This window comes from Drosophila busckii, chromosome 3L (assembly GCF_011750605.1).
Source record: "Drosophila busckii strain San Diego stock center, stock number 13000-0081.31 chromosome 3L, ASM1175060v1, whole genome shotgun sequence".
NCBI classification, from domain to species: domain Eukaryota; kingdom Metazoa; phylum Arthropoda; class Insecta; order Diptera; family Drosophilidae; genus Drosophila; species Drosophila busckii.
Window position 1 is genome coordinate 10183743 of NC_046606.1, and position 26929 is coordinate 10210671.

General features: G+C 37.1%; 1 protein-coding gene across 4 annotated transcripts in view; it reads left to right on the forward strand.

Annotated features, from left to right (window-relative positions):
* Positions 1-26929, forward strand: part of LOC108599620 (ecdysone-induced protein 75B, isoforms C/D) — a 74334-nt gene that overhangs the window by 40345 nt on the left and 7060 nt on the right. For 2 of the 4 annotated variants that reach the window (XM_033293623.1, XM_017986576.2), the window contains exon 3: positions 17635-17779. In XM_033293623.1, coding sequence (XP_033149514.1) covers positions 17635-17779 — 145 coding nt within the window. Of the gene's footprint in view, positions 1-16122; positions 17365-17634; positions 17780-25293; positions 25525-26929 lie in introns of those variants that run through there. The other 2 variants (XM_017986579.2, XM_017986578.2) reach the window with 2 other exon arrangements.

Consider the following 26929-nt stretch of genomic DNA (forward strand, 5'->3'; position numbering starts at 1 on the left):
ATAAAGCATATATATTTTTTTTAATTTCTTAGCAATGCTAATAGCCAAGGCTAAGCTAATGCCAGCGCTTAACATGTAAACCAAATTATTTGTTTGTGGCAATGACTAATTAGTGTTGCAAAATAAATCGCTAATCATAAAAAATATGCACATATCGCACGCCCACCAACAACAACAACAAAAGGCGCACAAAGCGACTGACGACGACGCTTATCTAACAATTTTTGTTGTGCTTGCAACTGCTGGCAAAGAGAACGTGCAGCTGCAACAGCAACAACAGCAACTTATACTATCGAGTACTACGCGCCAGTGTAACTGGGGCGAGGGCATAGTGCAATGAACTGACTACAACTGAACAGCAGCAGCAGTTGCAGCTGTTTTTGGGGGTTGACTGTTCAACTGGGGTTGGGGGTTGCGTTTGGCTTTGAAGCTGGCGCTGGCACTTTTGCTGACCCAGTTAAGTGTCATTCGCTTTGGCCCAAGCCACGTGGCTGGCGCTGAGGCCGCAGCATTTTATGCCTTTGCTTTCATTCGAGGTTACTTACCTCGCTAGCTGCGCTTGAGTGGGTGGTGGGTGGTGGGTGGTGGTTGGCAGGGTTGCTGCTGCTGACTTTGAGGGTTGTCTTGTGGCTTAGCTCGTTTCACTTTTGTGCGCTGCGTACAATTGGAGCAGCAATTGTTGCAAAACAATTTTTAGTATTTATATAAAAAGCAAGCAAAGTTATTTTTGCAATAAATTTTATTTGTTGTCGTTGCAAGCAATGAAAGTACCGCAACAAAACTGCAAACACACACACACACACACACACACACATACATAGAGAGACTGAGACTGGAAGCGCGCGCTGCGCTCTTCGCAAAGTGCATTGACTTTTTGCTTTGCTTTCTTTGCTGCTTGTTGCAGTTGCATGAGTTGAATGCACTTTGCGCTGCATGCAAATGCTGCCTGCCACATTCTATTTAATGTTTGCCCAGCAGCAGCAGCAGCAGCAACTGGTTGCCACCGTTTGTGGCACCTTTTTTCGTAGCGTTTGTGTTTAGTTCAATTAGTTTGGCAATTAATTAGACGCAGCTCAGCTCAGCGGCTGCAGCTTTTGGCAACGCCCTTGCAATCTGCAACGTTGCCACCCCCATCCGGCTTAGCTAATTGATTTATGTGCAACGCGATAAGCTGCACGGCATATTGCCCCCAAAGCGCTGCATGCCACCAATCCATACAGTTAAATAGGCATTGAGCATGGGAATGGCAAATGCCGCGAGCTCAAACTCAAACTGCAACTCAACAATTTTCGTTAGTAGCCAAAATAATACAAAAGCAAAAGAAACGAAAAAAAAAAACGAACTTCAAGCTCGTGGCCAACGGCCGTTTAACTGATTTTTTTATTATTTTCTTTCTACTGTTGCTTTGGCTACTGCTTGCTGCACTTACCACAGACAATAAGCGTTGAGTTGAGTGCGGCACACACACAAACACACACACATACATATGTAATCCTTTGGCCTAACGGTGGTTTTTCGGTTTGCTGCGGTCAAAGACCGTTTGCCCATACGCGCCATTTAACTAGAGCTACTAACACACACACACACACACACACACACATAGAGCGTAGTCTCGCTTACAGTAGTCACTGACTTGTTGGTCTTTCGGCTCGCTGAGTGCTTGCTTAGCTCCATTTTGGCCTGTCTTTTAGCCCCTTCGGGCCCACTTGGCCTGTTCTTTCTACTCTATGCTATGTTCTGTGTTCTCTTTTGTCTGTTGACTGTCCACTGTGCACATTGTTGACTGCCGCTTGTTGCTACGCACATTTGCACAGCAGTCAAATCGCTTTACTTTGCCTAAATGCGTCGGCGAGCGTTGCTCGAAGAGTTAGCTTAGAACTTAAACGTTAAGATTGATAAATATCAAAAATAAGCTGATTAAAAGTATAAAAATAATATCGTAACTAGATATTGGTATAGCTAATAGATTAAGCAAAATAATTAAAAGGAATACAAAAATTATAAGATTTATTTATAATTTTTAAATACTGGCCTATATAATAATAAACATTTAAAATTTATAAGAAAATTTAATAATAATATCAAAAAAGCATAAAATAAACAATAAAAAAATTAGCATATAAAATAATAAAAATATAGAAATTGAGTTAATAGATTAAACAAAATAATTAAAATAAATGCGTAAATTATAGGAATTTGTTATAATTTTAAAATACTGGCCTAAATAAAGAAATTTAATAATAATACCAAATAATAAACAATTAAAAAATTATTAAAATTAAAAAAACTTAATGTATTTAAGCTAACAATAAATATAACAGTAAATTAAAATCAATATTATCACTAGCAGTTAAATTTCAAAATGTATATTCTATATAAATAATATTCAAAATGAATATAAAATCATATCAATAACAGTACTACTTAAAAATTAGTTAAAAATTAAGCATATTTTTAAATTTGACTATTAATATTTTCCTATAAAATATTTAAATATTTTTTTTAAGTATTACTGTTAAAATATATGAATATATTAATAGTCAAATTGAAAAATATGCTTAATTAATTAATGGATGCATAAGAATAGATCAATAGATAAGCAGTTTTAATAAGCAAATTATAAGCACAAGATATAAATGAAACAATTTATATTAATATTAGTTAGCAGCTGCAAGTTGTGAAGCGCCCCTCGTCTAGACGCTTATGCGTCAAACTGCGTGACTAGCCGCTGCGTAACTTAGCCCGGAGCTTGTTGTTGGCCACAAATCTTGAGCGTAAATGTCGTATACTATTTGCTGTCCCTGCCACGACCGAGCGCATGTTGCATGATAATTATGCAAGTGGCAGGCAGCAGCGGCAAAGTCACAAATGCTTAAAGTCAGCCCCACACCCGCCTACCGGTAAACAGTGCAGTAGCTGGGCAGCTATTTTGGTTAGTCGCTGCACGCGCTTTTCTAACATAAACTCATGCGTATGCGCAATTTCTTTCTGTCTCTTTCACTCTGTCTGTATATGGTGCATGCCACTAACTCATTTCCGTCACAAATTCTATGAATGTGGCCACAGTAGTGCAATTTGTATGCCTATTTTTATGGTAATTAATGTGGGCCAGGCAAACAGTGCGTATGAGTAATATATGCCCGTTGCCCATTGCACATTTGCGCTATTTGGAGTTGCAGTTGGCTTAAGGCGACGCAAAAGTTCATGCAGCGCATAAATTAGGCATAGACCATTAAAAGTTTGCAAGCCCCAAAGGCTTAAACAGTGCGTATGCGTAATGTGCTAATTAAGCAAGCAAAATGATTCGTTTCAATTGCTTTAGCACTGACTTTTGACATTTTTGTGTGTAAACCCTTGAGGCGCCTTAATGTTGTCATAACCTGCAAAACTGTGCAACATGCAACAAGCGAAAATGTCAAAGCATGTGGCAGCTCTGATCATGTGAAAATTAAATAGCTTGTAATTTATGTTGACTCTGAAATACAAAAAAAACAAAAAATCGAATGTAACTCAATTTGAAACAGATTTTCGGTTTGCAATTGCAACTTAAAGCTGCAACTGCAACAGCTCTAGTTGCAACTCGTTTCGGCAGCAGCAGCAGCAGCCTTCAGATATGCTGAGACTAAAGTACAATCACCTCCGCCAGTTCGGACTAGACCAAAAAACGTGACTTAGAGTCGCGACTCAAGTAGATGGAATTGCATTTAATGGGCGCAACTTCAGTTGCAAGTTCTTCAAGCTTCGTTCGCAGCCTTTACAATTCAAATTCAAATTCAAAAATTCGCAATTGATTTTCGTTGTTCTTTTGTTGTTGTTGTTGTCTTGTTTGTTATGTGGGCGCCTTTGTTTGGAATCACTGTTACGTTGATATTTGAATTTCCAGCTCTGGCACCAATGCATAGACAAGCAAATTTGTTTTGCAAAAATTCTCAATGCAATGAGCACAACAAATTCACAAGTCATTCAACTCTAGAGCTATAATCAAATATTGAACTAAATATTGCCCAGTTTTTGCAGCTATTTTCGTTTAGCCCATTTAGTTAACTATAAATAAAAGTAAAGTGCTCAACGACGACGACGACGACGACAAAAATTTTTGTCACAAACTTAAAAAACATAAATTTTTCTAATAATAAGCGGCAGTGCTTCCGTCAGCGACGCTGACAACTGCCAAAAAGGAACAAGTGTGCGCATTAAAATTGAGCGTAGCCAACTTTTGTATACACTTTGAATGCGTTAACGTTTGAGCACATAAGTAAAGTCATGTGTAATTTATTTACAATTTTCTCGAATTTTTTGCAGCGTTTTTTTTTTATTTGGTGGGGTGGGGGTGCAAAAAATGTTTCAAAATTATAAGTGAATGTGGCTTAGGCATAGCAGAAGCTATATATAAAATTCTATAGCTTTAGCTTTTATAGTCTCTGAGTTATAGTTGCTCATACAGACGCACATAGCGCAAACAACTTGCTAAGCGAGAATATATGCACTTTATGTGTGCTGCCACGCCTACTCCTAACTTTATGATACCCTAGCCATTTTTTCTAACAAAGTGTATTAAAATAGCAGCAGAAGGCGTTGGCAAACTATTTATAATTGCTTCTAATTAAACGAACCTACAAAATGCCAAGTGACAAGCATAATTTTCTTTTCATTTTCTCGCTGTCTGTCATTAATGCAATTATTTGAACAGACTGCCAAAAATTAAAAAAAAAAGTCGCTGCCAAGCTAAAAATTAAATAAATTTTCGAGTGGGCGTAGATTTTTTTTGCTTTAGCTTGTGGGTCACTCACTGCTGTTTGGACAGCAGCGGCTCAGAAAAGTGGAAAAACCACACGAAATGTGCAAGAGCAAGAGAAAGAAGAAAAAAGCAAGCAAAGTAAAAGGCAACAAATCGTGCCAAAAGATTGTGAGGGGGGGGACTGGGTGGGTTGGTATAGGGAGTTGAATGCAAAATATGCCGCTACGCCAAGTGCAATGAACTCGCTCAGAAACTGACAAGCCAGCGAAGTCAAGCAAGTTCTAGTTGAGGCAGTCGCGCAACAAGAGAGCGCAATAGTAAGAGAGAGAGAGCGAGAGAGAGAGAGCGCAATTGCATGCATGTCATTATGTTTGTTTGTATGTGTGTTGAAAATGTTGCGTTGCTGATTAGGCATGAGATTTACAGCTAATCTATATTTCAGTATAGTAATAACTTAATGTGCGTGTGTATGCGTATGCGTATGCATGTGTGTGTGTAGGTAGACCCAACACACGCCGCCTCTGCCCACTTTTTGCTGCTACGTTCGGCGCGTTCATTCGCTTCTCTCGTTCTCGTCGTCGTCGTCGTCGTCGTCTCCTTTGCCTTTTGGGTTATTGAACTCAACGCGTTTGGCTTCGAATTGGGTTAGTGTAGGTTATAGCTTAGGTTAGGTTAGTTACTAGCCTCTGTCGCTGTGTGTGTGCGATAAGCGCTTCATGTTAAGCGTCGCGTTGAGTTTTTGATTCGGTTTAATTGCCTGTTGCCTGACTTGAGCCTCGGCCCAGCAACTTCTTCAGCTGTAGAGCTGCTGCTGCTGCTGTTTGGCCACAGGTGCAACTCAAGTGGAGCATTGTCGAGTGCACCTTGTTATGCTTTCATGGGTTCAGTTCGTTATGCCAACACATAAGGTACCAAGTGCCATTGTAGTTACTTGTTTTTTTTTTTTATTGGAGTAAGTTAAGCGCATGAGGCGCAGGTTAATGACACCAACAGTTGAGCTATGTTATGAAATTCATATCTATTCGAATTCTAATTTTATTCTTATGAATTTGCATATGCCTATTTCTCATATATGCATAACTTAGAGCATTTTTTTAAATAAAAATATGCTTACCTTTGTTCATTTTTAAATGAGTTTGCTGCTTTGCTGCAATAAATAATTTTAAAATATTTTATTAATATTTTATTATAATCAAGTGTTTATATTTTATATATAATTAGTGATTTCTGCTTAAAATAAATTATTTTAAAGAATTATTTGCTGCATTAAATAATTTTAAAATATTTTAATATTAATATTTTATTATTATGCAATTTTATTTATATTTTATATATAATTCTTATATAAACGTAAAGAATCTTTAAACTTCTGTAGTGATTTTCATACTTTTGCTTAAAATAAATTATTTTTAAAATTTTAATTGCTGCAATAAATAGTTTTAAAATATTTTAATTTATATTTTATTATTATGCAATTGTTTTTATATTTTTTATATATATAAACTTAAACAATTTTTGAGTTTCTGTAGTGATTTTCATACTAGTTGGCTACTGCTTAAAATAAATTATTAAATTATGTTCATATTTTATTATTTGTATTATTATTATTTACATTTTTAATACTTTTACTAATTTTATTATGCATTTTATTCTAATTTCAGGTACGTATTTATTGCTATCGATGCCTTAAATATTTTGTGATCAAATATGTTATAACAATTAAATATGCTGAGTAAGTTAATTGTATGCGTTTTGACCAAACCTTTGCCTCATGCCACATGCAACTGCAACACACATGCCAAAGTCAAAAGCAGCGCTGCCCAATTACGAAGCAAAGCAAAGCAAACGTATGAGGCAAGCAAAGCGCTGGGGCAGGCGAGCTGCTAGGCAGACGATTAGTGCGAGGCGGCGGCGTTGCCAAGCGCCTCAAACACACATAGATACACACACACACACACACACACACGCATACACACATGACATGCCACACTAGTGTATGCAACTCAGTTGTTGTTGCTGTTGCTGTTGCTGTTGCAATTGCGTAGCTCAACTTAACTCAACTCAACTGAGCTCTCGAGGTTATTGAACGGCAGCGACCTCACTTTGCATGAGGCACAGCAACAACAACAACAACAACAAATGCAACAGCAGCAACAACAACGACTGCATATGTAATTTACTCGTTGCTCTTGTCAAGCAAATAATATTTGAAAATAGACAACAACGTAGAAATAAAAATTAATAAAATAAATTATTATTAGACAGCCGCCCCGTTGCTGCTGCTTCATAAGAAATATTGTGCAACATCTAAAGTTTACATGATTTGATTTATTAGAGAGGGGCAGAGTGGGCTAGACTAACAAACTAATTGAAGTACTAGGCAAAGTTTAATGCGCTACGTTTGCGTTTAGTTTGGAAAATTCTAGATAAACAAATGTAACTTAACTGCTCGTTAGTTGGAGTAAATAACTCGAAAGTTCTTAACAAACTGCACATATGTTTAAATAAAGTCGTATGCGTAATATTCTAAAAATGTGTAGAAGCATTTAATTTAATTATTTAATAAATGTAAATAAATGCCAAAATATTATTTAATGCGCTGCTGTTTTAATTTAGAACTGTAGCTAAGCATTTTATTTATTTTTTTTAAATATAAAAATAAATTCTAATGCATTAAACATTTTTTTTAGAAAAAAAAGTAGTAAAAACGCTTTGAAAAATGTGCTAGAATTAATTTAATTGCTCAAAAATATTTTAGTTAAATTCCTAAATATTATAACTATAAATTCCTAAGCATTTTATATTTCTTTAAAAATATCTTAGATAAATTCAAATGCATTATACATTTTTTGATAAAGCAAATATGTAGAAAAAATTCTTTAAAAATTGTCAAAGTGTATAAAAATATTCTAGAAATTTTTATAAATTATTTATTTTATTTTTAGTAAACATTTGTGGCGCGCAAAATTCAAATACAATTCACACTGCGCTATGCAATTAAAATCAATTTACTTGCTGATTACAGCTTAAGCCTTATGCAATTCATATCTGATCTAAGCTAACGTGTAATAAATTGTGTAAAAATTAAATATATAGCAATAGCTTTGTGCATTGCTTTGTTTGCTAGAACTCTAAGTTCCAATTAGCAAACTACGATAGTGTTGTTAAGTTTTATGACAAGCCACACGCCCACTTCCTGTTGCAACGCCTTACTATGCATGTGTGTGTGTGTAACGCCTTATGACTCAATATTGAAAATAATTTGCGACGACTTTTGTCATCTGGTGCAAACATAAATAAAATCGAGCGACATAAAGCAACCAAAATGCGACTGAAAAATTGCATAAGAGAGTCGGCAACAAATGGAATCGCAGCTGCGGCCCATTTAGTGCAAAATGCTGTCAGTTGGGCGCCCACTTACTCAACTGCTGAGATCTCATGCGTTTCAGAAACAAAAAAAATACGGCAATCAAATTAAAAATAAAACAAAAAAAATATATAAGACGCCCATATAAAGACTAAGCTGGCGGCACGTGAGGGAAGTTTGAATTGTTGAGTCATTAAAAGCGCCGACAACAAAAAAAAAAAAAGAATTTATATGACAGTTTTGTATTTTTTGTACGTACGGCGCGTCATTAAGAGACCAAGTGACCAAAAAAGGCAAAAGCAACAACAAATGATTGAAATTACATTAAATGTGGTGGGTGAGCAAATTACAAGAGCAGCGCAGAGCGAGAGAGAGCGCGAGAGTTCGATGTTTGGCCACAAAGTTCATCGCACTGCAGCTGGCAGCTGTCTCGCTTGCACACTCTCATGCGCTCTCTCTCTCTCTCTCTTGCGCTGACCGAGCTCAGCTCAAATGCCAACGACCTGCGCAGAGAACTGCAGTTAGATTTGTTGCTGCATTTTCGCAAAAGACCTTGTTGCCTGCACTATGAGTACGATTATATGCGATTATATATATGCATTTGTATTAGTGTATGTCTGTGTGTTTGTGTTTGCCCCTTCTCCATTTTTATGTGCAGAAACTTGTTTCGAACTCCAACTGTTTTAATTTTTTGCCATGACGCCAATGCCCCCAACTCGAATTAGATTTTTGTTTGTGCCTTTTTTTTCTATTTAATATTTAGTTGTCAACACAAAAGCTCAGCAAGCAGTAAATAATAGTGCTTAATTGTGTGCCAAACAAACAACACACACACACACACATATTTGGGGCCAGGCGCCAGTTGTCAGTTGTGAATTTTTGAGGTTTATAACTAATTTTGTTGACTTAGCCCTAAAACTTGCAGAAAAAAAATGTTAAAAAGCAAAAATTTAACTGCTTAAAAGTTAAATGTAAATTGCGCAGTTGCTTGCAAATTTGCTTCATTTTATATTATAAAAATTTTATAATTTTGTATATTTAATTTGTTACAAAATTTTAAAATTTTATGTATTTAACTTTTGTATAATCTTTTTCAAAAAAAAATATTTTATATAAAATTTTATAATTTTGTATATTTAATTTTTTTTCAAAAAAAAATATTTTATATAAAATTTTATAATTTTTAATACTAAGTTAATTGCTTAAAAAATATTTTATATAAAAATTTATATTTATATTAACGCATAAATTCAGGCATTCAATTTTTAAAAAAAAAACAAAATGTTATTAATTTGTAAAACAAATTTTCCAAATTTTGTAATGTTTTTTTTAAGTATTTTATAATCAAATAAATAAAGAAATATTACACATTTTGCAGAAACTACTTTGATAAGTTTTTCTAAAAAAAATGTTACATTTTATTATTTATTTGATTATAAAATTGCTAACTACAGCTCTATGCTTAAATTAACTTGCGGCTTTGCTTACACTCGCACGCTCTCTCTCTCTCTCTCTCTCTCTCCTCTTTTCTATCTTGCTTTCTCTTCAACAAATAAATTTGTAAGCACAGAGTTCGGCAGCAACGGCAACTAGCTATTGCTTATTGAAAAAAGTCATAAAAAATATACTATAGCCCATAGATAATCACAATATAATTGCGTATAGAGTTCAACGAACTGAGCCGCAGCAGCAGCAAATTGACAAACAGAGGAACTGACGAGTGCTTAGACAATAACAAACAATAAAAAAAAAGTACAAAAAACTAACACAAATTATTTGTGAGCACAGCTATAGATACACACACACATGTGTGTGTGTGTGTGTGTATGTGTGTAGATAAAAATATGCAGATATACTTATATAGAATATGAGCAGAGACGACGAAAAAAAAAAGTGGAGCACACGCGTTGCCTCGATGCTGAAATTTTTGTGATTGAATTTGGTTTCTAACTGCGGCAGCAATTGGGCAAATGAACAGGCGTTAACTACGATTGGGTTGCTTAATTATTGGTTTTGGGCTTAATTGCTTGTTGGGCCAGCAGCACCACCCACTTGGGGCGCATTGCAATTCATTTGCTGCTTATCCTTCAACTTTGTCGAGCTGCGGTCATTGCTCTAGCTGCAGTTGCTGTTGGTCATGTGACTGCAGCAGCAGCAGCAGCAGCAGCAGCAATTTTTAAGGTTAACTCTGCTGCAGCGCCACCTAGCGGGTGGGCGGCAAACACTTTCACGTTATACACAGCACGTAACCCCTAAAAACGCAATGCACACACACACACACAGTTTGCTAGCTAACAACCCCCATATAAACGCCCTCACCCCCTCTGAGCTCAGCTGAACTCTCAGCCAGCGCTGGCTCTGGCTCTGGCTCTGGCCTGGAGTTCAATGCACGTTATTTAGGTCAAAGCAAATTGCCCACCTCCCCCTAACAGCAGCAAAAGTGAAAAGACGAGTGGGTGGCTGTTGGGCTGTTTGGCTGCTGCTGCTCATTGCTTTGACATGCACAGTGCCCAGAGAGCAGGCGCCAGCAACAGGGGGGGGCGTTGTAGTGCGTCATTGCACTGCCTCAAAGGGACCAAATGTTTGCTGGCTAGTAAAAATTCGCAAGAAATTCGCTTAGAATTTTAGTTGCTAAGCTTTGTAAATAGTTTAGAATGAATTTCGTATTTAAAATTATGAATGAACTGAGGTAAGCCAGATACTACCCAATTAATGAGAAAAAAATCAGCTTAGCATTTAATAACTAACGTAATAAGGCTCTATTCAAATGAAACTTAAATTAATTCCAAAAGCAGCCAAGCTTAGTAGCACAAAATCACCAAGCCTAAGTTACTCGTTATGATTTTGTTTTACTCGTGCTTTGTGCTAGGACAATGAACTAAACCAGCTGCTAGAATAAATTTTGCATTAGAATTTTATGCGCCTAATTGCTAGTTACCAAAGCACCAAAGCCAAAGACCGAGAGTACTCGCGCGGCTAGCCAAGATAACAAAACGCAGATATAAGCAAAATATGAGCCTAATTGCTTTAAGGTAGCACCACAAAGCTCCAAAAGTGCCAAAGTTACCGTTAAAGGACTCGCATGCTGCTTATGACAAGATAACAAATTTCAGCTTGCTAGAATAAAATGAAAAGCAGCTAATTGCTAGAGCTACAAAATGCTCCAAAATGGCCTAAAGTTACTCGTTATGATTTGTTTTACTCGCTGCTGCACAGTGGTAGGTGTGTCTGTCAGCTAATTTGCATATGAATTTTATTAGTCATTCACTTTCTCTTTGTATCTCTGGCTAGGTCGCTCGCTTAAGAACGCTTCGCCGGCACAACAATGCAAAAGCGATACACCAGCGAGATTATGTAAAACACGCTACAAAAACTAAAGCTGATTACTCAATTGCTTTTAGTAGCTACAAAATGCTCCAAAATGGCCTAAAGTTACTCGTTACAGTTTGTTTTACTCGCTGCTTTGTGCTTTAGACAATTACTTTATAACAAATTTCAGAGCTGCTAGAATTAATTTGCATATAATTTATGCAGCCTTAATTGCTTTTAGTAGCTACAAAATGCTGGCCAAAATGGCCTAAAGTTACTCGTTACAGTTTGTTCGTTACTCGTTGCTTTTGTGTTTGCTGCATTTGTCTAAATTAAATGCACGACATTTCCTTCCGTAGTTCATTTCCTGCCACCCACGCTTAGGTCTAGAGCTATGCAAAAAGAATTGCATTAGACGCTAGCTCAGAGGCTCAGTTCGCAGTTCGCAGCTCATTCGCTGTAAAAAATTTTGCTTTGCTGCGCGCCAAGTTGCTGAGCTGCTCTCTCTCGCTCTCGCTCTGTCACTGTTACCGTTGCAGACTGTGATTCAGCCTGTGTGTGTGTGTGTGTGTGTGTGTGTGTGCTCTGCTTCTTTAAGGTTATTGCAGTGCAATGTCCTCAATCGTGCGTCTCCTTGGTTTGGGCGCTCAGCTGCTGCTGCTGCTGTGGCATGTCCTAAAAGATAATTCGACAACCTCATTTTACGCTTTGCCCTTCGTGATAAATGTAAACTGTATACCCGTTAGTTAATACTATTTGTTAATATAGCCAAATGCTTTATTGATCATGTTAACGCTAGTGATTAATGAGCAAGCACTAGCTGTGGACAACCCTTACGCCCACTCGAGAGCTCAAGAGTTGAATGAACTGAGGCAGCAGCAGCAGCAGCGACTGCGACTGCAAAAGTGACGTCAATGAGCGCGAGGCCAATGGAGAAAGAATTCGTGTGTTCGTGTGCTTCGTGTTTTGTGGTTTTGTGGGTGGTTGGGTGGTTCGCCTGCCTGCCACATTTTGTTGCCTACGTGCTGCTGACCTCGTGTTGCTTTTACTACTACTACTAGCCTCCGACTAGGATTACGTTGTGACAGCAGTTGGGGCGCTTTGGGTGGGGAGTGTTGGGCATATCCTTGTCGCTGCTGCGTACATTGAACTGTGACCTGAATGTGAAACGGGCGCGTTTGTTGCTGCTTGGACTTGTAATTTGTGCATAATTTATTTATGATACACAAATTTCCGCAACTAATTGCTGGCCTAATGACTTTATCTCTGGCTAACTCATTTACTTAGCCGTCAAATAAACTTGGCTTGACGTATGCCAAATGAACTGTAAAGTTCCGGGCACGTGCTAATTGCTTACGCATCGTTCATAACACATAAATGAGAACGAATCGTAAAGCATTCTGAGGCACTAAGCTGAACATAAAATCTGCTTAGTTATGACTCGGAGACGCAAGCGGCTTATGAATGTTTCGATCAAATTTATGACTAAGCTGAGTGGGCGTTGAAGTTGAATAGACAAGCAAAAAAGAGTTGAAAGTTGGCAAAGTTAGATAAACTAAACGTATACGTAATATTAAGAAGTGCAGATCAAGCTTAATTTAAAACAAAATCAAACACAATCAAACTTACTTTAGATCGTGTTAATAAAATTGCATTAAATATTTAAATTCGTTAAATAAAAATATTTATCTAACAGCTTTAGATTTTTTTGCTGATTCGAGACTTTTGCACATTTCTCTAGATTTTAGCGCCTCTCAACTTGTGCATAATTTAAGCTCACAGTTCTTTATATATTATGATCTGCTTAACCATCAGCTCAGCAATTTCAACTATCGATAGCTCTTCACTCTCAACCCGCTGCAATTGATGTCAAGTTGCTGGGAGCAGCAGTAGCCACCGAAAAATCAAATTGTGCAGAATTTGGGTCAAGTGCTCATTTTGTTTTTGAAGCAATCGAATCGATTCGATCGCAACAACAGGTAGGCCAAGCAGCAAAACATTCCTTGGGGGCGAAGAACTAAACGCAAGCTTTTCATTCATGATAGCCAAGTGATCCACAACATGCCCCAAAAAAAAATACAAAATAAAAAACAAAACAAACAAACAATGAATTATAATGGTAATGGCTATTGCATGACGTTGCCGGATCAGATCAAATAAAAAAAGGGGGGAAACGCTTCGTTGGTTTATTGCCCAATGCACACACACACACATACAAAACACACACAGCGTCTATGTACGTGTGTGAAATGCTCTCACTTTCCTTTCAAACTTGTTATTCGCATTGCAGCCAGTCCAAAGCAGCAGAGTTCATTCACATTTGGCTAAACGCAGAGAGCGAGCACAAGAGAGCGCGAGAGAGAGAGAGAGCGCGCCCCATTGCAGGTGATAGAACTGAGTGGGAGAGCAGCTGTGGCCAGCTGTTCCCGAAAGTTCTACACGCCGTTGATTGCAAAAATAAAAGCGCGAAGCTCAAACGAAATTGACCAAAGCTATTGAAAAGAGTGCAAATTGATGTAGTCTCGAGTGCATTGAACTCGCTCGCAGCTCAATTGCTTGCATTTTATATAATAAGCGCAGCTTAATAGATAAAGCCTAGCCCCAAAGACTTAGCTTAGATTTCCTTGAACGCATTTTAGTTATGCAGGCAGCAATTTGCGCCCGCCCCCAGGCCAAGCCCACTAGCGACCGTTATTGTTGTTGTTATACGCTGGAGGTTTCTGTGTCGTTGACCGACCGCCAGCTCAAATGAACTCCAAACCAAAAGCCAGTGGCTTGCAAACTGCAGTCGAAACAACAGAAAGAAAAAAAAAAAACGCATGCAAATTGCAATGAGCGCAGTCAGCGTAGAGAGCGCGCGTCTGAGCGAGAGAGCGCAGCGCGCTAAGCAATTGAGAGTGGGCACACACACACACACACACACACGTACGTACGTACGCTACGCTCGCAGCAGCTCCACATTTGAAGGTATTTGACCGAAATGTGGGTCACGACAACCGTCGGGGTTCGTTGAACTGAACTGCCAGCCAGCCAAGCAACCTCTGCTGACGTCGTCGTATTATGTTGACGTCGCTGTTGTTGTTGGTGCTGCTGCTGCTGCTGTTGCTGTGTGTTTGGGGATTTTTTGTTACGTAGCATGTGTCGCTGCTGCTGTTGCGCGCGTGCGAGCGAGAGGGGGCGCATAGCTTGGCCTCAAAATGAAAACTAAATGAGCAGACGGCACAAGCAGCAAGCGTATTATTATTATTTAATATTATTAATAATAACGAGGCGTTCAATTTTATAGTGCACAATAACAAAAGCAAAGGCAGCAAAGTGCATTGTGTAAAGTAATAAAATAATAAAAATTACTGCGCTATATAAAAAAAAATTTAAACTCAAAATTAATTATGAAAAAAAAAATAATTAAATAGAAAAAGTGCAGCAAAATATATTTTAAGTTATTTTAAATAAAACAAAATTCTAAAATTATAAAAAATATTTATTTTAAGTGAACTAAGCTAATTAAAATTATTTTACTTTTATTTATATAAAGCGCGTATTGTTAGTAAACACAATTGGGTCGCTTTTAATTTTTTTTGTTAGCTACTTGCTGCTAAATGGGGCAAGCATTTTTGATTTCGACAGCAGCTCAAGTGCAGCGATTAAAAGATTTGCTTTTTTACTATTTAAAATGGGTGAAGAGGTAAACATAATCCCAATTTTCTAATCTTTCTAAGCATTTGAGGCTGCTCTTATGCCTGTCATACTTATTGATAGTGCCCCAAACTCAAACTCAACATCCACCCACACGCAATATCAATTAATCTTATTTGTCACTCATTTGTTACAAACAATATGCGCCAGCAACATTAGAAATTGTTGTTGTTGTTGCTGCCGCTGTTATCAAACAAAGCTGATCAGTCAGGTGTCAGACCTGAAGCTACCTGAAAAATCTGCGTCGCGTAGGTGTTCCAAGAATTGTTTACTACAACAAGAGGCGCCCCCAACAAATGCAGCAGCAGCAGCAGCAGCAGCAGCAGCAGCAGCAGCAACAGCAGCAGCGCCAGCAGCAACTATTGTTAGCGCTGCCAACGTCGACGTCGACGTCAACGTCTTTGGAGTGAATGTCCTCAGTTGGCACAGAAAAACAAAAACAAAATGTGGCGCGAGGTTGAGAGCGACCCCAACGAACGAGCGAGCGAGCGAGAGAGAGCCGAAGCGCACACGAAGTGCAGCCGAAGTCGAACGCGCTTTGGCTTGAAGCTTGAAACGTTTGTTGGCGCTGCTTTCATTCGCAAATTGCTCGTCAACGGCAACGGTTGTGCATAGAGAGCAGAGAAAAAAAAGTAAAAAGCGCGCGCAACTCAAATATAAAAAATAAAACAAGAGAGAGAGAGAGCAAACAACGCTAAATAAATCAAAACAAAATCTAAGCTACTATATGAATAAATAAATATTTTTATTTTGGTGCCAGTGCAAAGTGCAATATATTTATATAAAAGAGCAAGCGAGAGAGAGCAAAAGACTTTTTGGCGCTTAAATTGTGTAAAGTGCGAACGAAATATTCAAAATCAAATGCAATGCAAATTACAAAAGCAAAACGCGATGTTCCTTATTAGCAAATTGTAGAGCAAATTGATCAACAGCGAAACCTAAAAAAGTTCAAGTGTCATTTTGGTACCAAAAAAAATTATATAAAAAAGCAAGATATATATAAAAAGCTAAAATGGTTTGTGCAATGCAACAGCAACAACAACAACAGCAGCAGCAACAGCAGCCACAACAACAACAGCAGCAGCCAGCACAGCAGCAGCAGCAGCAACATGGCACTACAATTGTGCTGCTAACAGCCGGCGGTGCTGCTAATATGCAGGCGATTGTTGCTGCACAGCAACAACAGCAGCAGCAACTCAAAAGCGACAAGCTAAAGCAGCAACATTCGGCCTTGGTCAAGCTGCTAGAGTCTGCGCCAGTTAACAAGCAACAGCAGCAGCAATCGACACAAATTGTTTATCTGCAACAACAGCCAGAGCTACAACAACAGCAACAACAGCAACGCAAAAGACTGAAAAACGAAGCAACATTAGTAAAGACAACAACCACCAATAATCAGACAACAAATAGTATTAGTCAGCAGCAGCAACAGATTGTATTGCTGCTGCAACAGCCAGCAGCAGCAGCAGCAGTAGCAACATCAAAGCCAAAGCCATTTGCCGATTTCAGTGTAAAAAATGATAGCGAATCGGGCATTGATGAAGACTGTCCCAATAGCGATGACGATATGTCGCACAACAGCAACAGCAGCAGTAGCAGCAACACAACAGCAACAGCTGCTGCTGCTGAAGATGGCTACGAGCAATATCAATGCCCATGGAAAAAAATACGCTATGCACGTGAGCTAAAGCAGCGTGAGCAACGCCAGCAACATACAGAGCAAAGCAGCAACACAATTGCCGCCGCCGCCGCCGCAGCAACAGCAACACCCACCAGCAAACTCAGTCAGCTGCATTGTGATTCTCCCTTCTCCGCGCAAACACACAAAGAAATTGCCAATTTGTTGCTGCAACAAACAGAGCAACAGCAGCAGCAGCAACAACAGCAGCAGCAGCTGCAGCAGCAACAGCAGCAGCGACGCGACAGCTCTGATAGCAATTGCTCGCTGCTGAGCAACTCCAGCACACAATCGCTAACAAATGGCAACAGCAGCAGCAGCGGCAGCAGCAGCAATTATTGCACTTGCGGCGGCGATGAGCAGCAACAGCTGCAGGATATGGAGGAGGCGCAGGATTCGGGCTGCGATGATGAATTGTGTGAGCAGCATCATCAGCGCCTGGAGGCATCGCAGCTCAACTATTTGTGTCAAAAGTTTGATGAGAAATTGGACACGGCGCTAAGCAACAGCAGCAACAACAACACGGCAGCAACCAAAGCAACAACAGCAGCAGCAATTGAGGAAGCTAGCACTGATGTAGGTTTGGGGCATTAGCAAGGCATTAAATTAATAAAAAAAAATATAAAAAATAAATAATTATCATTCAAATATAAATTATTACACATATCTATAGCTAAACTATATTTATAGCATTAAAAAATAATTTTTATTATAAGCATATATATATTTATATATTTTAAAAAGTATCAAATGCAGTTAAAATATTTTTTAGTAATATTTTTGCATATTTTGACTTTTAGCTAATAAACTTATTAATTTTTATATATTTTTTTATGAAATTTGCAGGGCTTCTTTCGTCGCTCTATACAGCAGAAGATACAATATAGACCTTGCACCAAAAATCAACAGTGCAGCATTTTGAGAATCAATCGCAATCGCTGTCAATATTGTCGCTTGAAGAAATGCATTGCCGTTGGCATGAGCCGTGATGGTGAGTGAAACATTTGTCATCTTTCATAATTTTTAATAAACGAACGTACGAACGAGTTTCAAGCACAAGCAAATTATAATTATAAAACTAACAAAGCGAATGACAAAACGTAACACGAACAAAGCAAAAACCGAAACGAAACGAAGCGAATGCTGAACGAGCCGAACGTTGTGCTGAGTTCATTGACCAGCCATGAACGAAATTTTTAGTTTGCATGCGTGTGTGTGCGTGTATGTGATTGCAACATTTGTATAGAGATTTCACGGCAAAGTAAAAGTTGTAGCTTTAGTTTAAACAAATTTCCAACACCCGCATATAAAATTGAGAGCAGGCATACAAAGAACAACAACAATTGCGCCATTTCGAAATTGTGTTAAAAGTTGAATGAACGCACTTAACCCAAATAGACGAGGCCAAGCCAAACAGGCGCCCACTCTTCACAGTCACGCTGAGTGCATTTTTTAAATAAAAATTTACGTTGTCATAATTTGTTTAAATTTAACGTTAAATATTGCTACAGGAAATGACGCGCAATGTTTTATGTTTGATTATGAAAGCGCGCAATAGAGAAATGCAAGAGAGCGCAGCAAACGAAACAGCGAGAGAGAGAGCGCCAGAGAGAGCGCGACAGCGGCCATTGACTTTTCATGGCAGCCATGTTTCGATGTATGGCTGACGAAAACGAAAGTGGTTCAAGCTAAGAAGAGAGAGAGGGAGAGAGAGCAGCCTAGGTTAGAGCGAGCGCGCGCGAGAGAGTTCGAGTGTGAGTTTTTGTTTTGTAGACTCGACTCGACTGTGTGTGTGTAATTTGTTGTAGTAGTAGTAGTAGCTGCTGCTGTTTGTTGTTGTTGCTTTCACATGTGTTTGTTTTGTAATTGATGGATTAGATTTTATACATATACACATATTTTTTTGTTTTTGTGGGTCATGTGTGTGGCAATTGCTTTGAAATTTATATGTAGCTAAAGATAAAATTCAAAGATAAAAAAATCAAAAATAAATAATAAAATCAGTATAAATATTTTAGTATAAAAATTTGATAAAAAATTCAAAGATAAAACCACAAAATCTCTATAATTATTTTAGTATAAAAATTAAATTTCTGCAGCTAAAATTCAATGACAAAAAAATTCAAAAATAAATAATAAAATCTCCACAATTATTTTAGTATGAAAATTAAATTCCCAAAGCTAAATATCAATGCTAAAAAATAAATAATAAAATCTACACAATTATTTTTGTATGAAAATTGAATTTCCAAAGCTTCATTCAATGCTAAAAAATTAATTTGACAAACTAAGCTACAAATAAATTCTGCATAATTATTTTAGTTCGTTATTAAAACATTTAGCGCAATCCTTGAACCAATTCTAAAATCTCTATAATTAATAAAGCGCATAAATCTTGATAAAATTCATAGCTAAAAAAATTAGCGCATCCTTGAACTAGTTCTCGATGCCCACACATAAAAATCACAATAATTACTAAACTAAAAATTTAAACAAAAAAAGAACAACAGACAAAGTTTAACGCTACAAAAAAACAAAAAGCAAGCAGCAAATACATTCGAATTGTTTATAATAAAAATGACCGTGTGCTATTTAAGCAAAGTTTTTTTTACGCTGTCGCTGGGCAGTCGACGCTGCGGCATTTTTGCCTTGCCTTATCTTTCAAGGAAAATTAAATGTATTTATGTTTGTTCGCATATAGCGAAGGCCTGACTGTTGTCGAAATATTTACAGTTACATATTTACGTACAAAAGCAAAGCGCGCTGACCTAGAAATTGTTAAATGTTTATAAAAAAAAAAGAGACTAAAGTCTCGCATATGCTTTGGTTATAGCATAATTATTGCTTTCACTTTTTTCTCTGCAGTTTTTTTGAGCATTTCGAAACACTTTCTTTTTTGTGTGTTGTGTGGCTTTCATAATTTCTTTTGGCGCTGTGTAGTAATAGGCGCCATTTTTTATTCGTTTTTTTTTTTTGTCTATTGCAATAGACACACACGAAAATAAACGCAAGACGCGCAGCGCGCTGTACAAATGAAAACGAAACTGAAATTTAGCGCACACACACACACAAACCCCCCCAAAAACACAAAAAATAAAAAGCGCTCTCTCGCTCTCTCTAGCAAAATAATAAAATAAATACAAAGCTAAGTTAGCCTCGACAGCAGTGCGCTCAGTTCATTGACCGACGAAATTGGGTCAACACAAGCAGCGACGCTAGCAGCGCAGCGCAGCGCAGTGAAGGTGCCTGCGTATGTGTGTGTGTGTGTGATAGTAAATCGCTTATTTACTCATTTCATTTCATTTCATTTCATTGCTCGATCAACGCTTTTTTGCATTTGTTTAAATCTTTTTTAGTTGTCGCAGTCACAACATTTATTTATTTATTCATTTCGCTGAACTTAAACAAGCGCAAGGCTAAACAAATTGCAAGTGCATTTTAATATTTGAAATGCAATTAAAAACTATTGTCAATTATTAGCGCAGACAAAATATTTATTTTATATTGCTGCATATGGTTGTTGTTGTTGTCGCAATCATTATTATTTTTTTGAGGCTACACACACACACACACACACATGCAAACAACTTGCATGTAGATTTCGCCTTGCTGTTGTCGCTGAACTTTATTCAGGTCAATTACAAATACATTAAAATGCCAGCGAGCAAGCTGTTGACTAAAATAATATTGGAGGCTACTACACAATAGCAACAGCAACAACAAATACGAGTGCAAACACTTGGCCTGGGGTCGACATTAGATTTAAGTATTGTATTGGATTTTTATTTTTTTGTGTTATTGCTTTTGTTGCAAGCAGCTCAAGGAGCGCTGTGGGCGTCAAGTACAAATTAAGCTAATACGGGCTTGGCTTGAAGTACTCTGCGCATAAATTGTTGCACTTGTTATAGCTTATAATAGTTTAAACTATAGTGTTGGTGTTTCAGATTTGTAATGTTTCAAATTGTTGCAGCCGCAAGCAAATTTGGATATTCCCTAGCTATTGTTTATACAAGCAAAGCATATGAATAATTAAAAAAAATGTACAAATAGCCAAAAAATTATTATTTTTTAGTATATACTATGCGCTTATAATTAACGCATATTTTATAATATAAATATGTGTTAAAAATTGCAAAAAAATGTAACAAAATTAAACTAAAAAAATGCACACTGAAAATAATTGTAGAAATAGCCAATTAACTTAAATTTTTTAGTATATACTATGCGCTTATAATTAATGCATATTTTATAATATAAATAAATGTAAAAAAATTGCAAAAAATTTAACAAAATTATAACTTCTCAATTTATGCTAAAGCTAAAGCTATTGCCAACTTCTTGACTGCTCTGCTGCTTTCTATCTTCTTCTTTTTAGCTCCTTTTCGCTGCCCTTTTTTATTTATTATAAATTGTTAACATCAGCGCACTTGTTATACAATTAACTTGTTTACTTACACGCAGCGCAAGTGAAATTATTTCACGCGTGATACGCATCAACAAACTAAAGCAACAGCAACAATTTTTTTTGTTTTTTTTTGTTGGTTACATAAAATTCGCGTTGGCCAGGCTTACAAGTGTTAACGGTGAAATTGCAAAGAGCGCATGAGAAGCAACCAAAACGTAACAAACTTGTTTTACAGCAGCGCAGTCGACGTCGCAGTCGACGTTGCATACTACGCAAGTTGAACCTTCAAAAGGTTCAATCAACTCGGAGCTGAGCGACTGAGCGCCCGAGTCTATGATTTGTCTATTAAAAAAGTTAATTCAATTTAAAAATTTGTAATTTTATTATTACTGAGCAGCAGCAATTTTATTTATATGTGCTGCATATTGTTGCTGCAATTTGTAGTAAATATTTGCGCACACACACACACACACACACACACACATGTGCATTTTACGCAAGTTGAACCTTCAAAAGGTTCATTTACCTCGCCGAGCGCCAAAAGCCGAAGCTGCACGAGCGACAAACGAACTAAACTATAAAAAAAAAAATTTGTTGTATGTACTTTCGCTTTTTTCAATGCCTCGGCAACCAAACTAGTTTCGAAGCTACGAGCAGCAGCAGCAGCAGCAGCCAACATTCATTGCTGCAACAGCAGCAGCATTAGTCGCTCGTTTTGGGGCACACACAGTTAAACGAACGACTGAGCGACAGACGTGGAGTTCAACGACTTGCATTAAATTTCTCGAAGGTTTCGCATTGCAACATCGCGTCGAGTCGGGCCAGCCAACTTGTTCGACTGCAGCTCTCGACGCGCTGCATTTGCATAGCGAGCAAGAGAGCGCCGTTCGTTTTGGCGCTCTCAGAGAGCGGCCAGCGACTGTTCATTGCACTCGGCCTCATTTAGCGTCGCTGCTCGTTGCTCGTTGCTCGCTGCGCTTTTTGTTGCTGCAATTTTTCATTTTATTTATTTTTTTTTTTTTGCCAAGAGCGAGAGAGCGCGCGCATTTGTCGCCTTTGTTTGGCGCGGAGTGCAGCGACATTTATTTGGGTCAGGCACGGTCATTCGCCTCAGTTGCAGCGCTGCAAGCGTCGCGAGCATTGCAATTTTGCCTTGGCGCGCAATTTGTATTTGAAAAAATAATTATGAGCAGCAGCAAACTGTTTGCTTGGCATTCCCTTGTAACCGATCGCGCACAATCGATCAATATTTTTGTAGCAGTGTATTTTAGCTGGCCTTGGGCTATGCGCTCCCATTTCGTACAAATTACGTAGCCGACGCATTGCACAAAAAATATATAAAAATAATACTGACATTCCCTTGATACAAAAATCAACTTGCGTTTCTTTTGTTTCTCGCCTTTATATTGATGAAAATAAAACGAGCGCGACCTTTTGCGTTTCGATGTGAAATTAATACATATTTGTAATATGGCACACACACACACACACACACACACAATGTTGTGCCCTCGCCCTCGTCGCTTGTTCGCCTTGTTCGCTGTCTGACCTCCTCATGCTGTTTCATTGGGCATTTTCATGACCCACAAAAAATCAGAAATACAATCGAGCGTTTAACTATATAGAGACAGCAGCCGATCTTTAGCTTTCTTTTTGTCACGCGTGAATTCCACGAATTTTCAAGAAACTTCAAAAACAAAACTCATGATTTTATTGCCATCGCGGTTTCGGGGAGTCTTTCCACATTTTTCGATCATATTGTAAACAACTTACGCAAGCAACAACAACAACAACAACAACAACAACAACAATTGTGTCGCTTTTACGTAAAGCAAAACAACAATGTGAATCATCATCGTGAACAACAGTTCAGCGGAAAGTGGGCCTAACTCTTTAGCATTTCCTCATTTACTCAATTCCAGCAGTGCATTGAACTTTTTGTGGCCACATTTAGGCAATAACAACATAATAATAATAACAATTATTACAAAGACAACCACACAATTGGCATTCAATGTTCATTTGGAGAAAGCAGACAAACTGAGAGCTTAGACGCATAGCGACGAATTGGAATTGGGCAGTGAAAGTGAAATGTTTGTTTGTCGAAGACTTGCTAATTGGCTTTTAATTGTTCAAAATATTATTAACAATTATTATGAATTGTTAGCAGCTCTAATATTGAGTTGCTTCAATACAAAATATTGCGCCAATTTGTCAATGTTGCTTTCTATGTCTCAAAATATTTATAAAAATGTTTATTATTATGTCAAAGCATAAAAGAAATGTAATAAAAATTATATTGACATAACATCGAATATAATTTAGACTGAATAAAAAGACTCAATACCTCGATCTTCTTGTTAAAAAAAATATTTAAAATATTTAAATAATATTTAAATAATATTTAAATACTTATTACAATATTTACTTATAGTTTGTAAATAAAAGTGTGTGAAAATATTGATAATAATACAAAATTATGTAGCTCAAAATTTTCTATGCAACTTCTTAGCTTTGAACATAAATCTTTGACCCACTTTGCGTAGCCCTGCGCATCTTATATAACTAAAATAAATTTATAGGCCTCTGCAACTTGCTGTTGGTCGCTCTCTCAACGAATTTTCTACCCAAAATATTGTGCGCAGTTAACTTTCACTTTTACTTTCGTAGCAAGTAAAACTCGCATGCGTGCAAATGTGAGGCAATGACGACGACGACGACGTCGCTTCGATACACTCACACATATTATTAATTTTGGTCTGTCTGTTTTGTTGTTATTTTAATGGCTTGTCTGCTTGTTGTTTTGGCCTCATTTCGTGTGGCTGAGTTCAATGACCAAGTTGGTTGCTGCTGCTGCTGTTGGTTCCTTCCGCAGCATTAGTTTGCATACAATTTGAATAAACATATAATGACAAGAGCTGACTCAGTTTGCAGTTAAAGCGAACTGACCTCAAAACTCGTTTCTAGACTGATTAGTTATATATGCATATATATGTATGTAACATTGACATACTGCAATAGGCTATATGCCTACGTGATTCAGCTGCGACAGAGACGGGGCCAAGCGCTGTCATAAATTAAAACAAGCGTAAAGTCATAAAAACAACAACAATGAGTATTGTAAGTTTAACGAGTGTAGCAAACAAAACTCATTAAACATGTGGCGCCTCCCCAGCGTCAGCAATTTGATTTGCTTTGTCAGTCGTCAGGGCGTATGCGTGATCTGCTTGCCTCAATAGCAAATGCTACAAGTGTTGTTTGAGTACAAAAAGCTTTTGCAAGCTTTTGCCAAATGAAATTCAACACGCACGACGCTCTTAAGTGTGTTGAAAAGCTTTTAAAGCAAAGAGCGCAAGTCATGAAAAAATTAAGAGCGACACTCACAGCTTAAATGACTAAAGAGAAAGCGAAGAGAGAGCGCAGCTAATCAGTGATTGAACTTACTTTGTTTGTCATTTAAAATGATAGTCAAGATATATATAAAATATAAGAATATATTAAATAAATATAAAGAGCGCTAACAAGTTCTTATCACAAAGCAAAGAGCGCGTACAAAGAGAGCGCGCGTCACTGAGAGCGAGCGAGAGAGCAAAAGCTCGTTTTGCCGCATTTGTTTTGGTGGCGGCTTTTTCATGTGCCAGGCCGCCGCTTTAGTCTCAGTTTCGGTTTCGGTCTCAGTCTCACCGTTTTGTCTGCTATATTCGTAACGTGCTTTTGCTTTTTACAGTTAGTCGCGTTCGAGACCTTGTCGAGTTTTGTCATGTTAGCGAATTAATAAAAATTTCTTGACAAACCAAACATCAAACTTAAACACAAGCTAAAGTTCTTAAACTTTAACTAACAATAAACTAATGTGAAGAAAAGTCGCAACGGTCCGTTTATTATAAAAAAGAAAGTTCCAGCCCCGCCTACACTCGTTTGTTGGATTACGCGCAAATTTCATATATAAAGTGCAGCAAAGCCCCAAAAATTTAAACACAACAAATAAGCAAACAAAGTTCCTGCATTGATAACAACAACAACAAATTTTTACAATTAAGTGCAAATTTTATTAAATTATTTAAAATTGCTGTGAAGTTAACTGCGTTATTTAATAAATTTAAAGCTGCTAACCAAAGCTAAGAAAATTGTGCGTGTGCCAAAAGCAAAACAAATGCAAAATTCTGCAATAAATTGCGCCCAATGCAGTGCAGCAGCATTAATTGCTAACTAAAGTGTGTGGTCTAACTTATTAATTAAATATATATAAAAAATAAAAAACACAACAATGGGCGAGGAATTACCCATATTGAAGAGCATACTCAAAGGCAATGTGAATTATCACAATGCGCGTAAGTTTTAATTATGAAAAGTAAAATTCAAAGACTTTGATTTTTGTTTACAAACGCTATTGACCTCGTTTAAAAGACGCAGCTTAAACTTGAAATGAAATCTCTCGAGTTGGCTTTGGCTACTTTTACAGCTTTTGCTATTTTCTAAAAAATAACAACAACTGATACTGAGACTCTGAGTTTGAGTTTGAGCTTGAGCTTGACGCTCTCTTCATATTTGACCAACTTTGTAAGCCGTCGAAAGTTTTGTCAGTTAATGCGCAGACGCTGCTCGCTCGCTCTAATTTCTACGCGCAGTCGCCGCCGCAGCTGCGTTTTCCATTTCGTTTGACCTGAATTTCGCTCGCTCAGCAAGTGGGTCAATTTCTCAAGCGGCAGCAGCAGCAGCAGCGGCTGTGGAAAAAGTAGTGAAAAATCTGCTGCCTCAATTGTTGGCTTGTTTCACTTTTGTTACTAACTTTAGTTTGAAGTTGCGCTAGTTTAGTGAGTGAGTGAAATTGTAGAAACTTTTTTTGACATTGAAAAGTTGGTCAAGCTGCAGAAATGTATAAAAATAAATTTAATAAATTATAAATAAAATACAGTAGATCACAAATTATTCAAAATAAATTAAGTCAATTAAAAATAAATATAAAAAGTAAAAAAGGCACGAATATTTAAAGCTTTATACATATAAATAATATATATAAAAGATATAGCGCATTAAATAAGTTTTGCATATTACTCAATATATTTTAAACTAGCTTTGACCTAAATATATATAATTTAATTAAAAAATAAAATCAGATTAAAAATATATATATTTTTAATTAAGAAATGAATTTCATTATATTCAATATTTTAAACTTAGCGTTTGCATTGGCTATCATATAATTTAATAAAAATTATCGTTTCATTTTAAGCAATTACTATAAATACAGCAGCAAATGGCAATCGAAGAGCATTAATAGTTCTTTTAAAAAATGTTTTCTATTGTGCATTTTAGCAAACATATACATAGATATATTTTTATTAAGTCTAGACAGTCTCTCTTATTTGATTACAAATTTATGCTGCAGCAAGAAAAAATAAAAGATGTTGACCACAGCATATTTTGCTAGATAAGTCAGTTGAATGCAGTTATATAAGCAAAGACTATAGCATGGAATTGTATAGACGTTCAAATAATGCATAAATAGCAGCAAAATATTTAATTAAAAAATAAAATCATTTAAAAATAAATATATAAAAAATATATAGAGCATTAAAAATGGATATTTGCATAAAATTCATTATATTTCAATTGCGCTATCATTTGCTTTTCATTTTAATTTGTTTAAGTTTTTTGATATTTTAACTGCTCTTGAGTGCAATTAGCAGCTGCTAATCTATTGCCAAAACGTGACTAGAAACGTGTGCCCCAAAA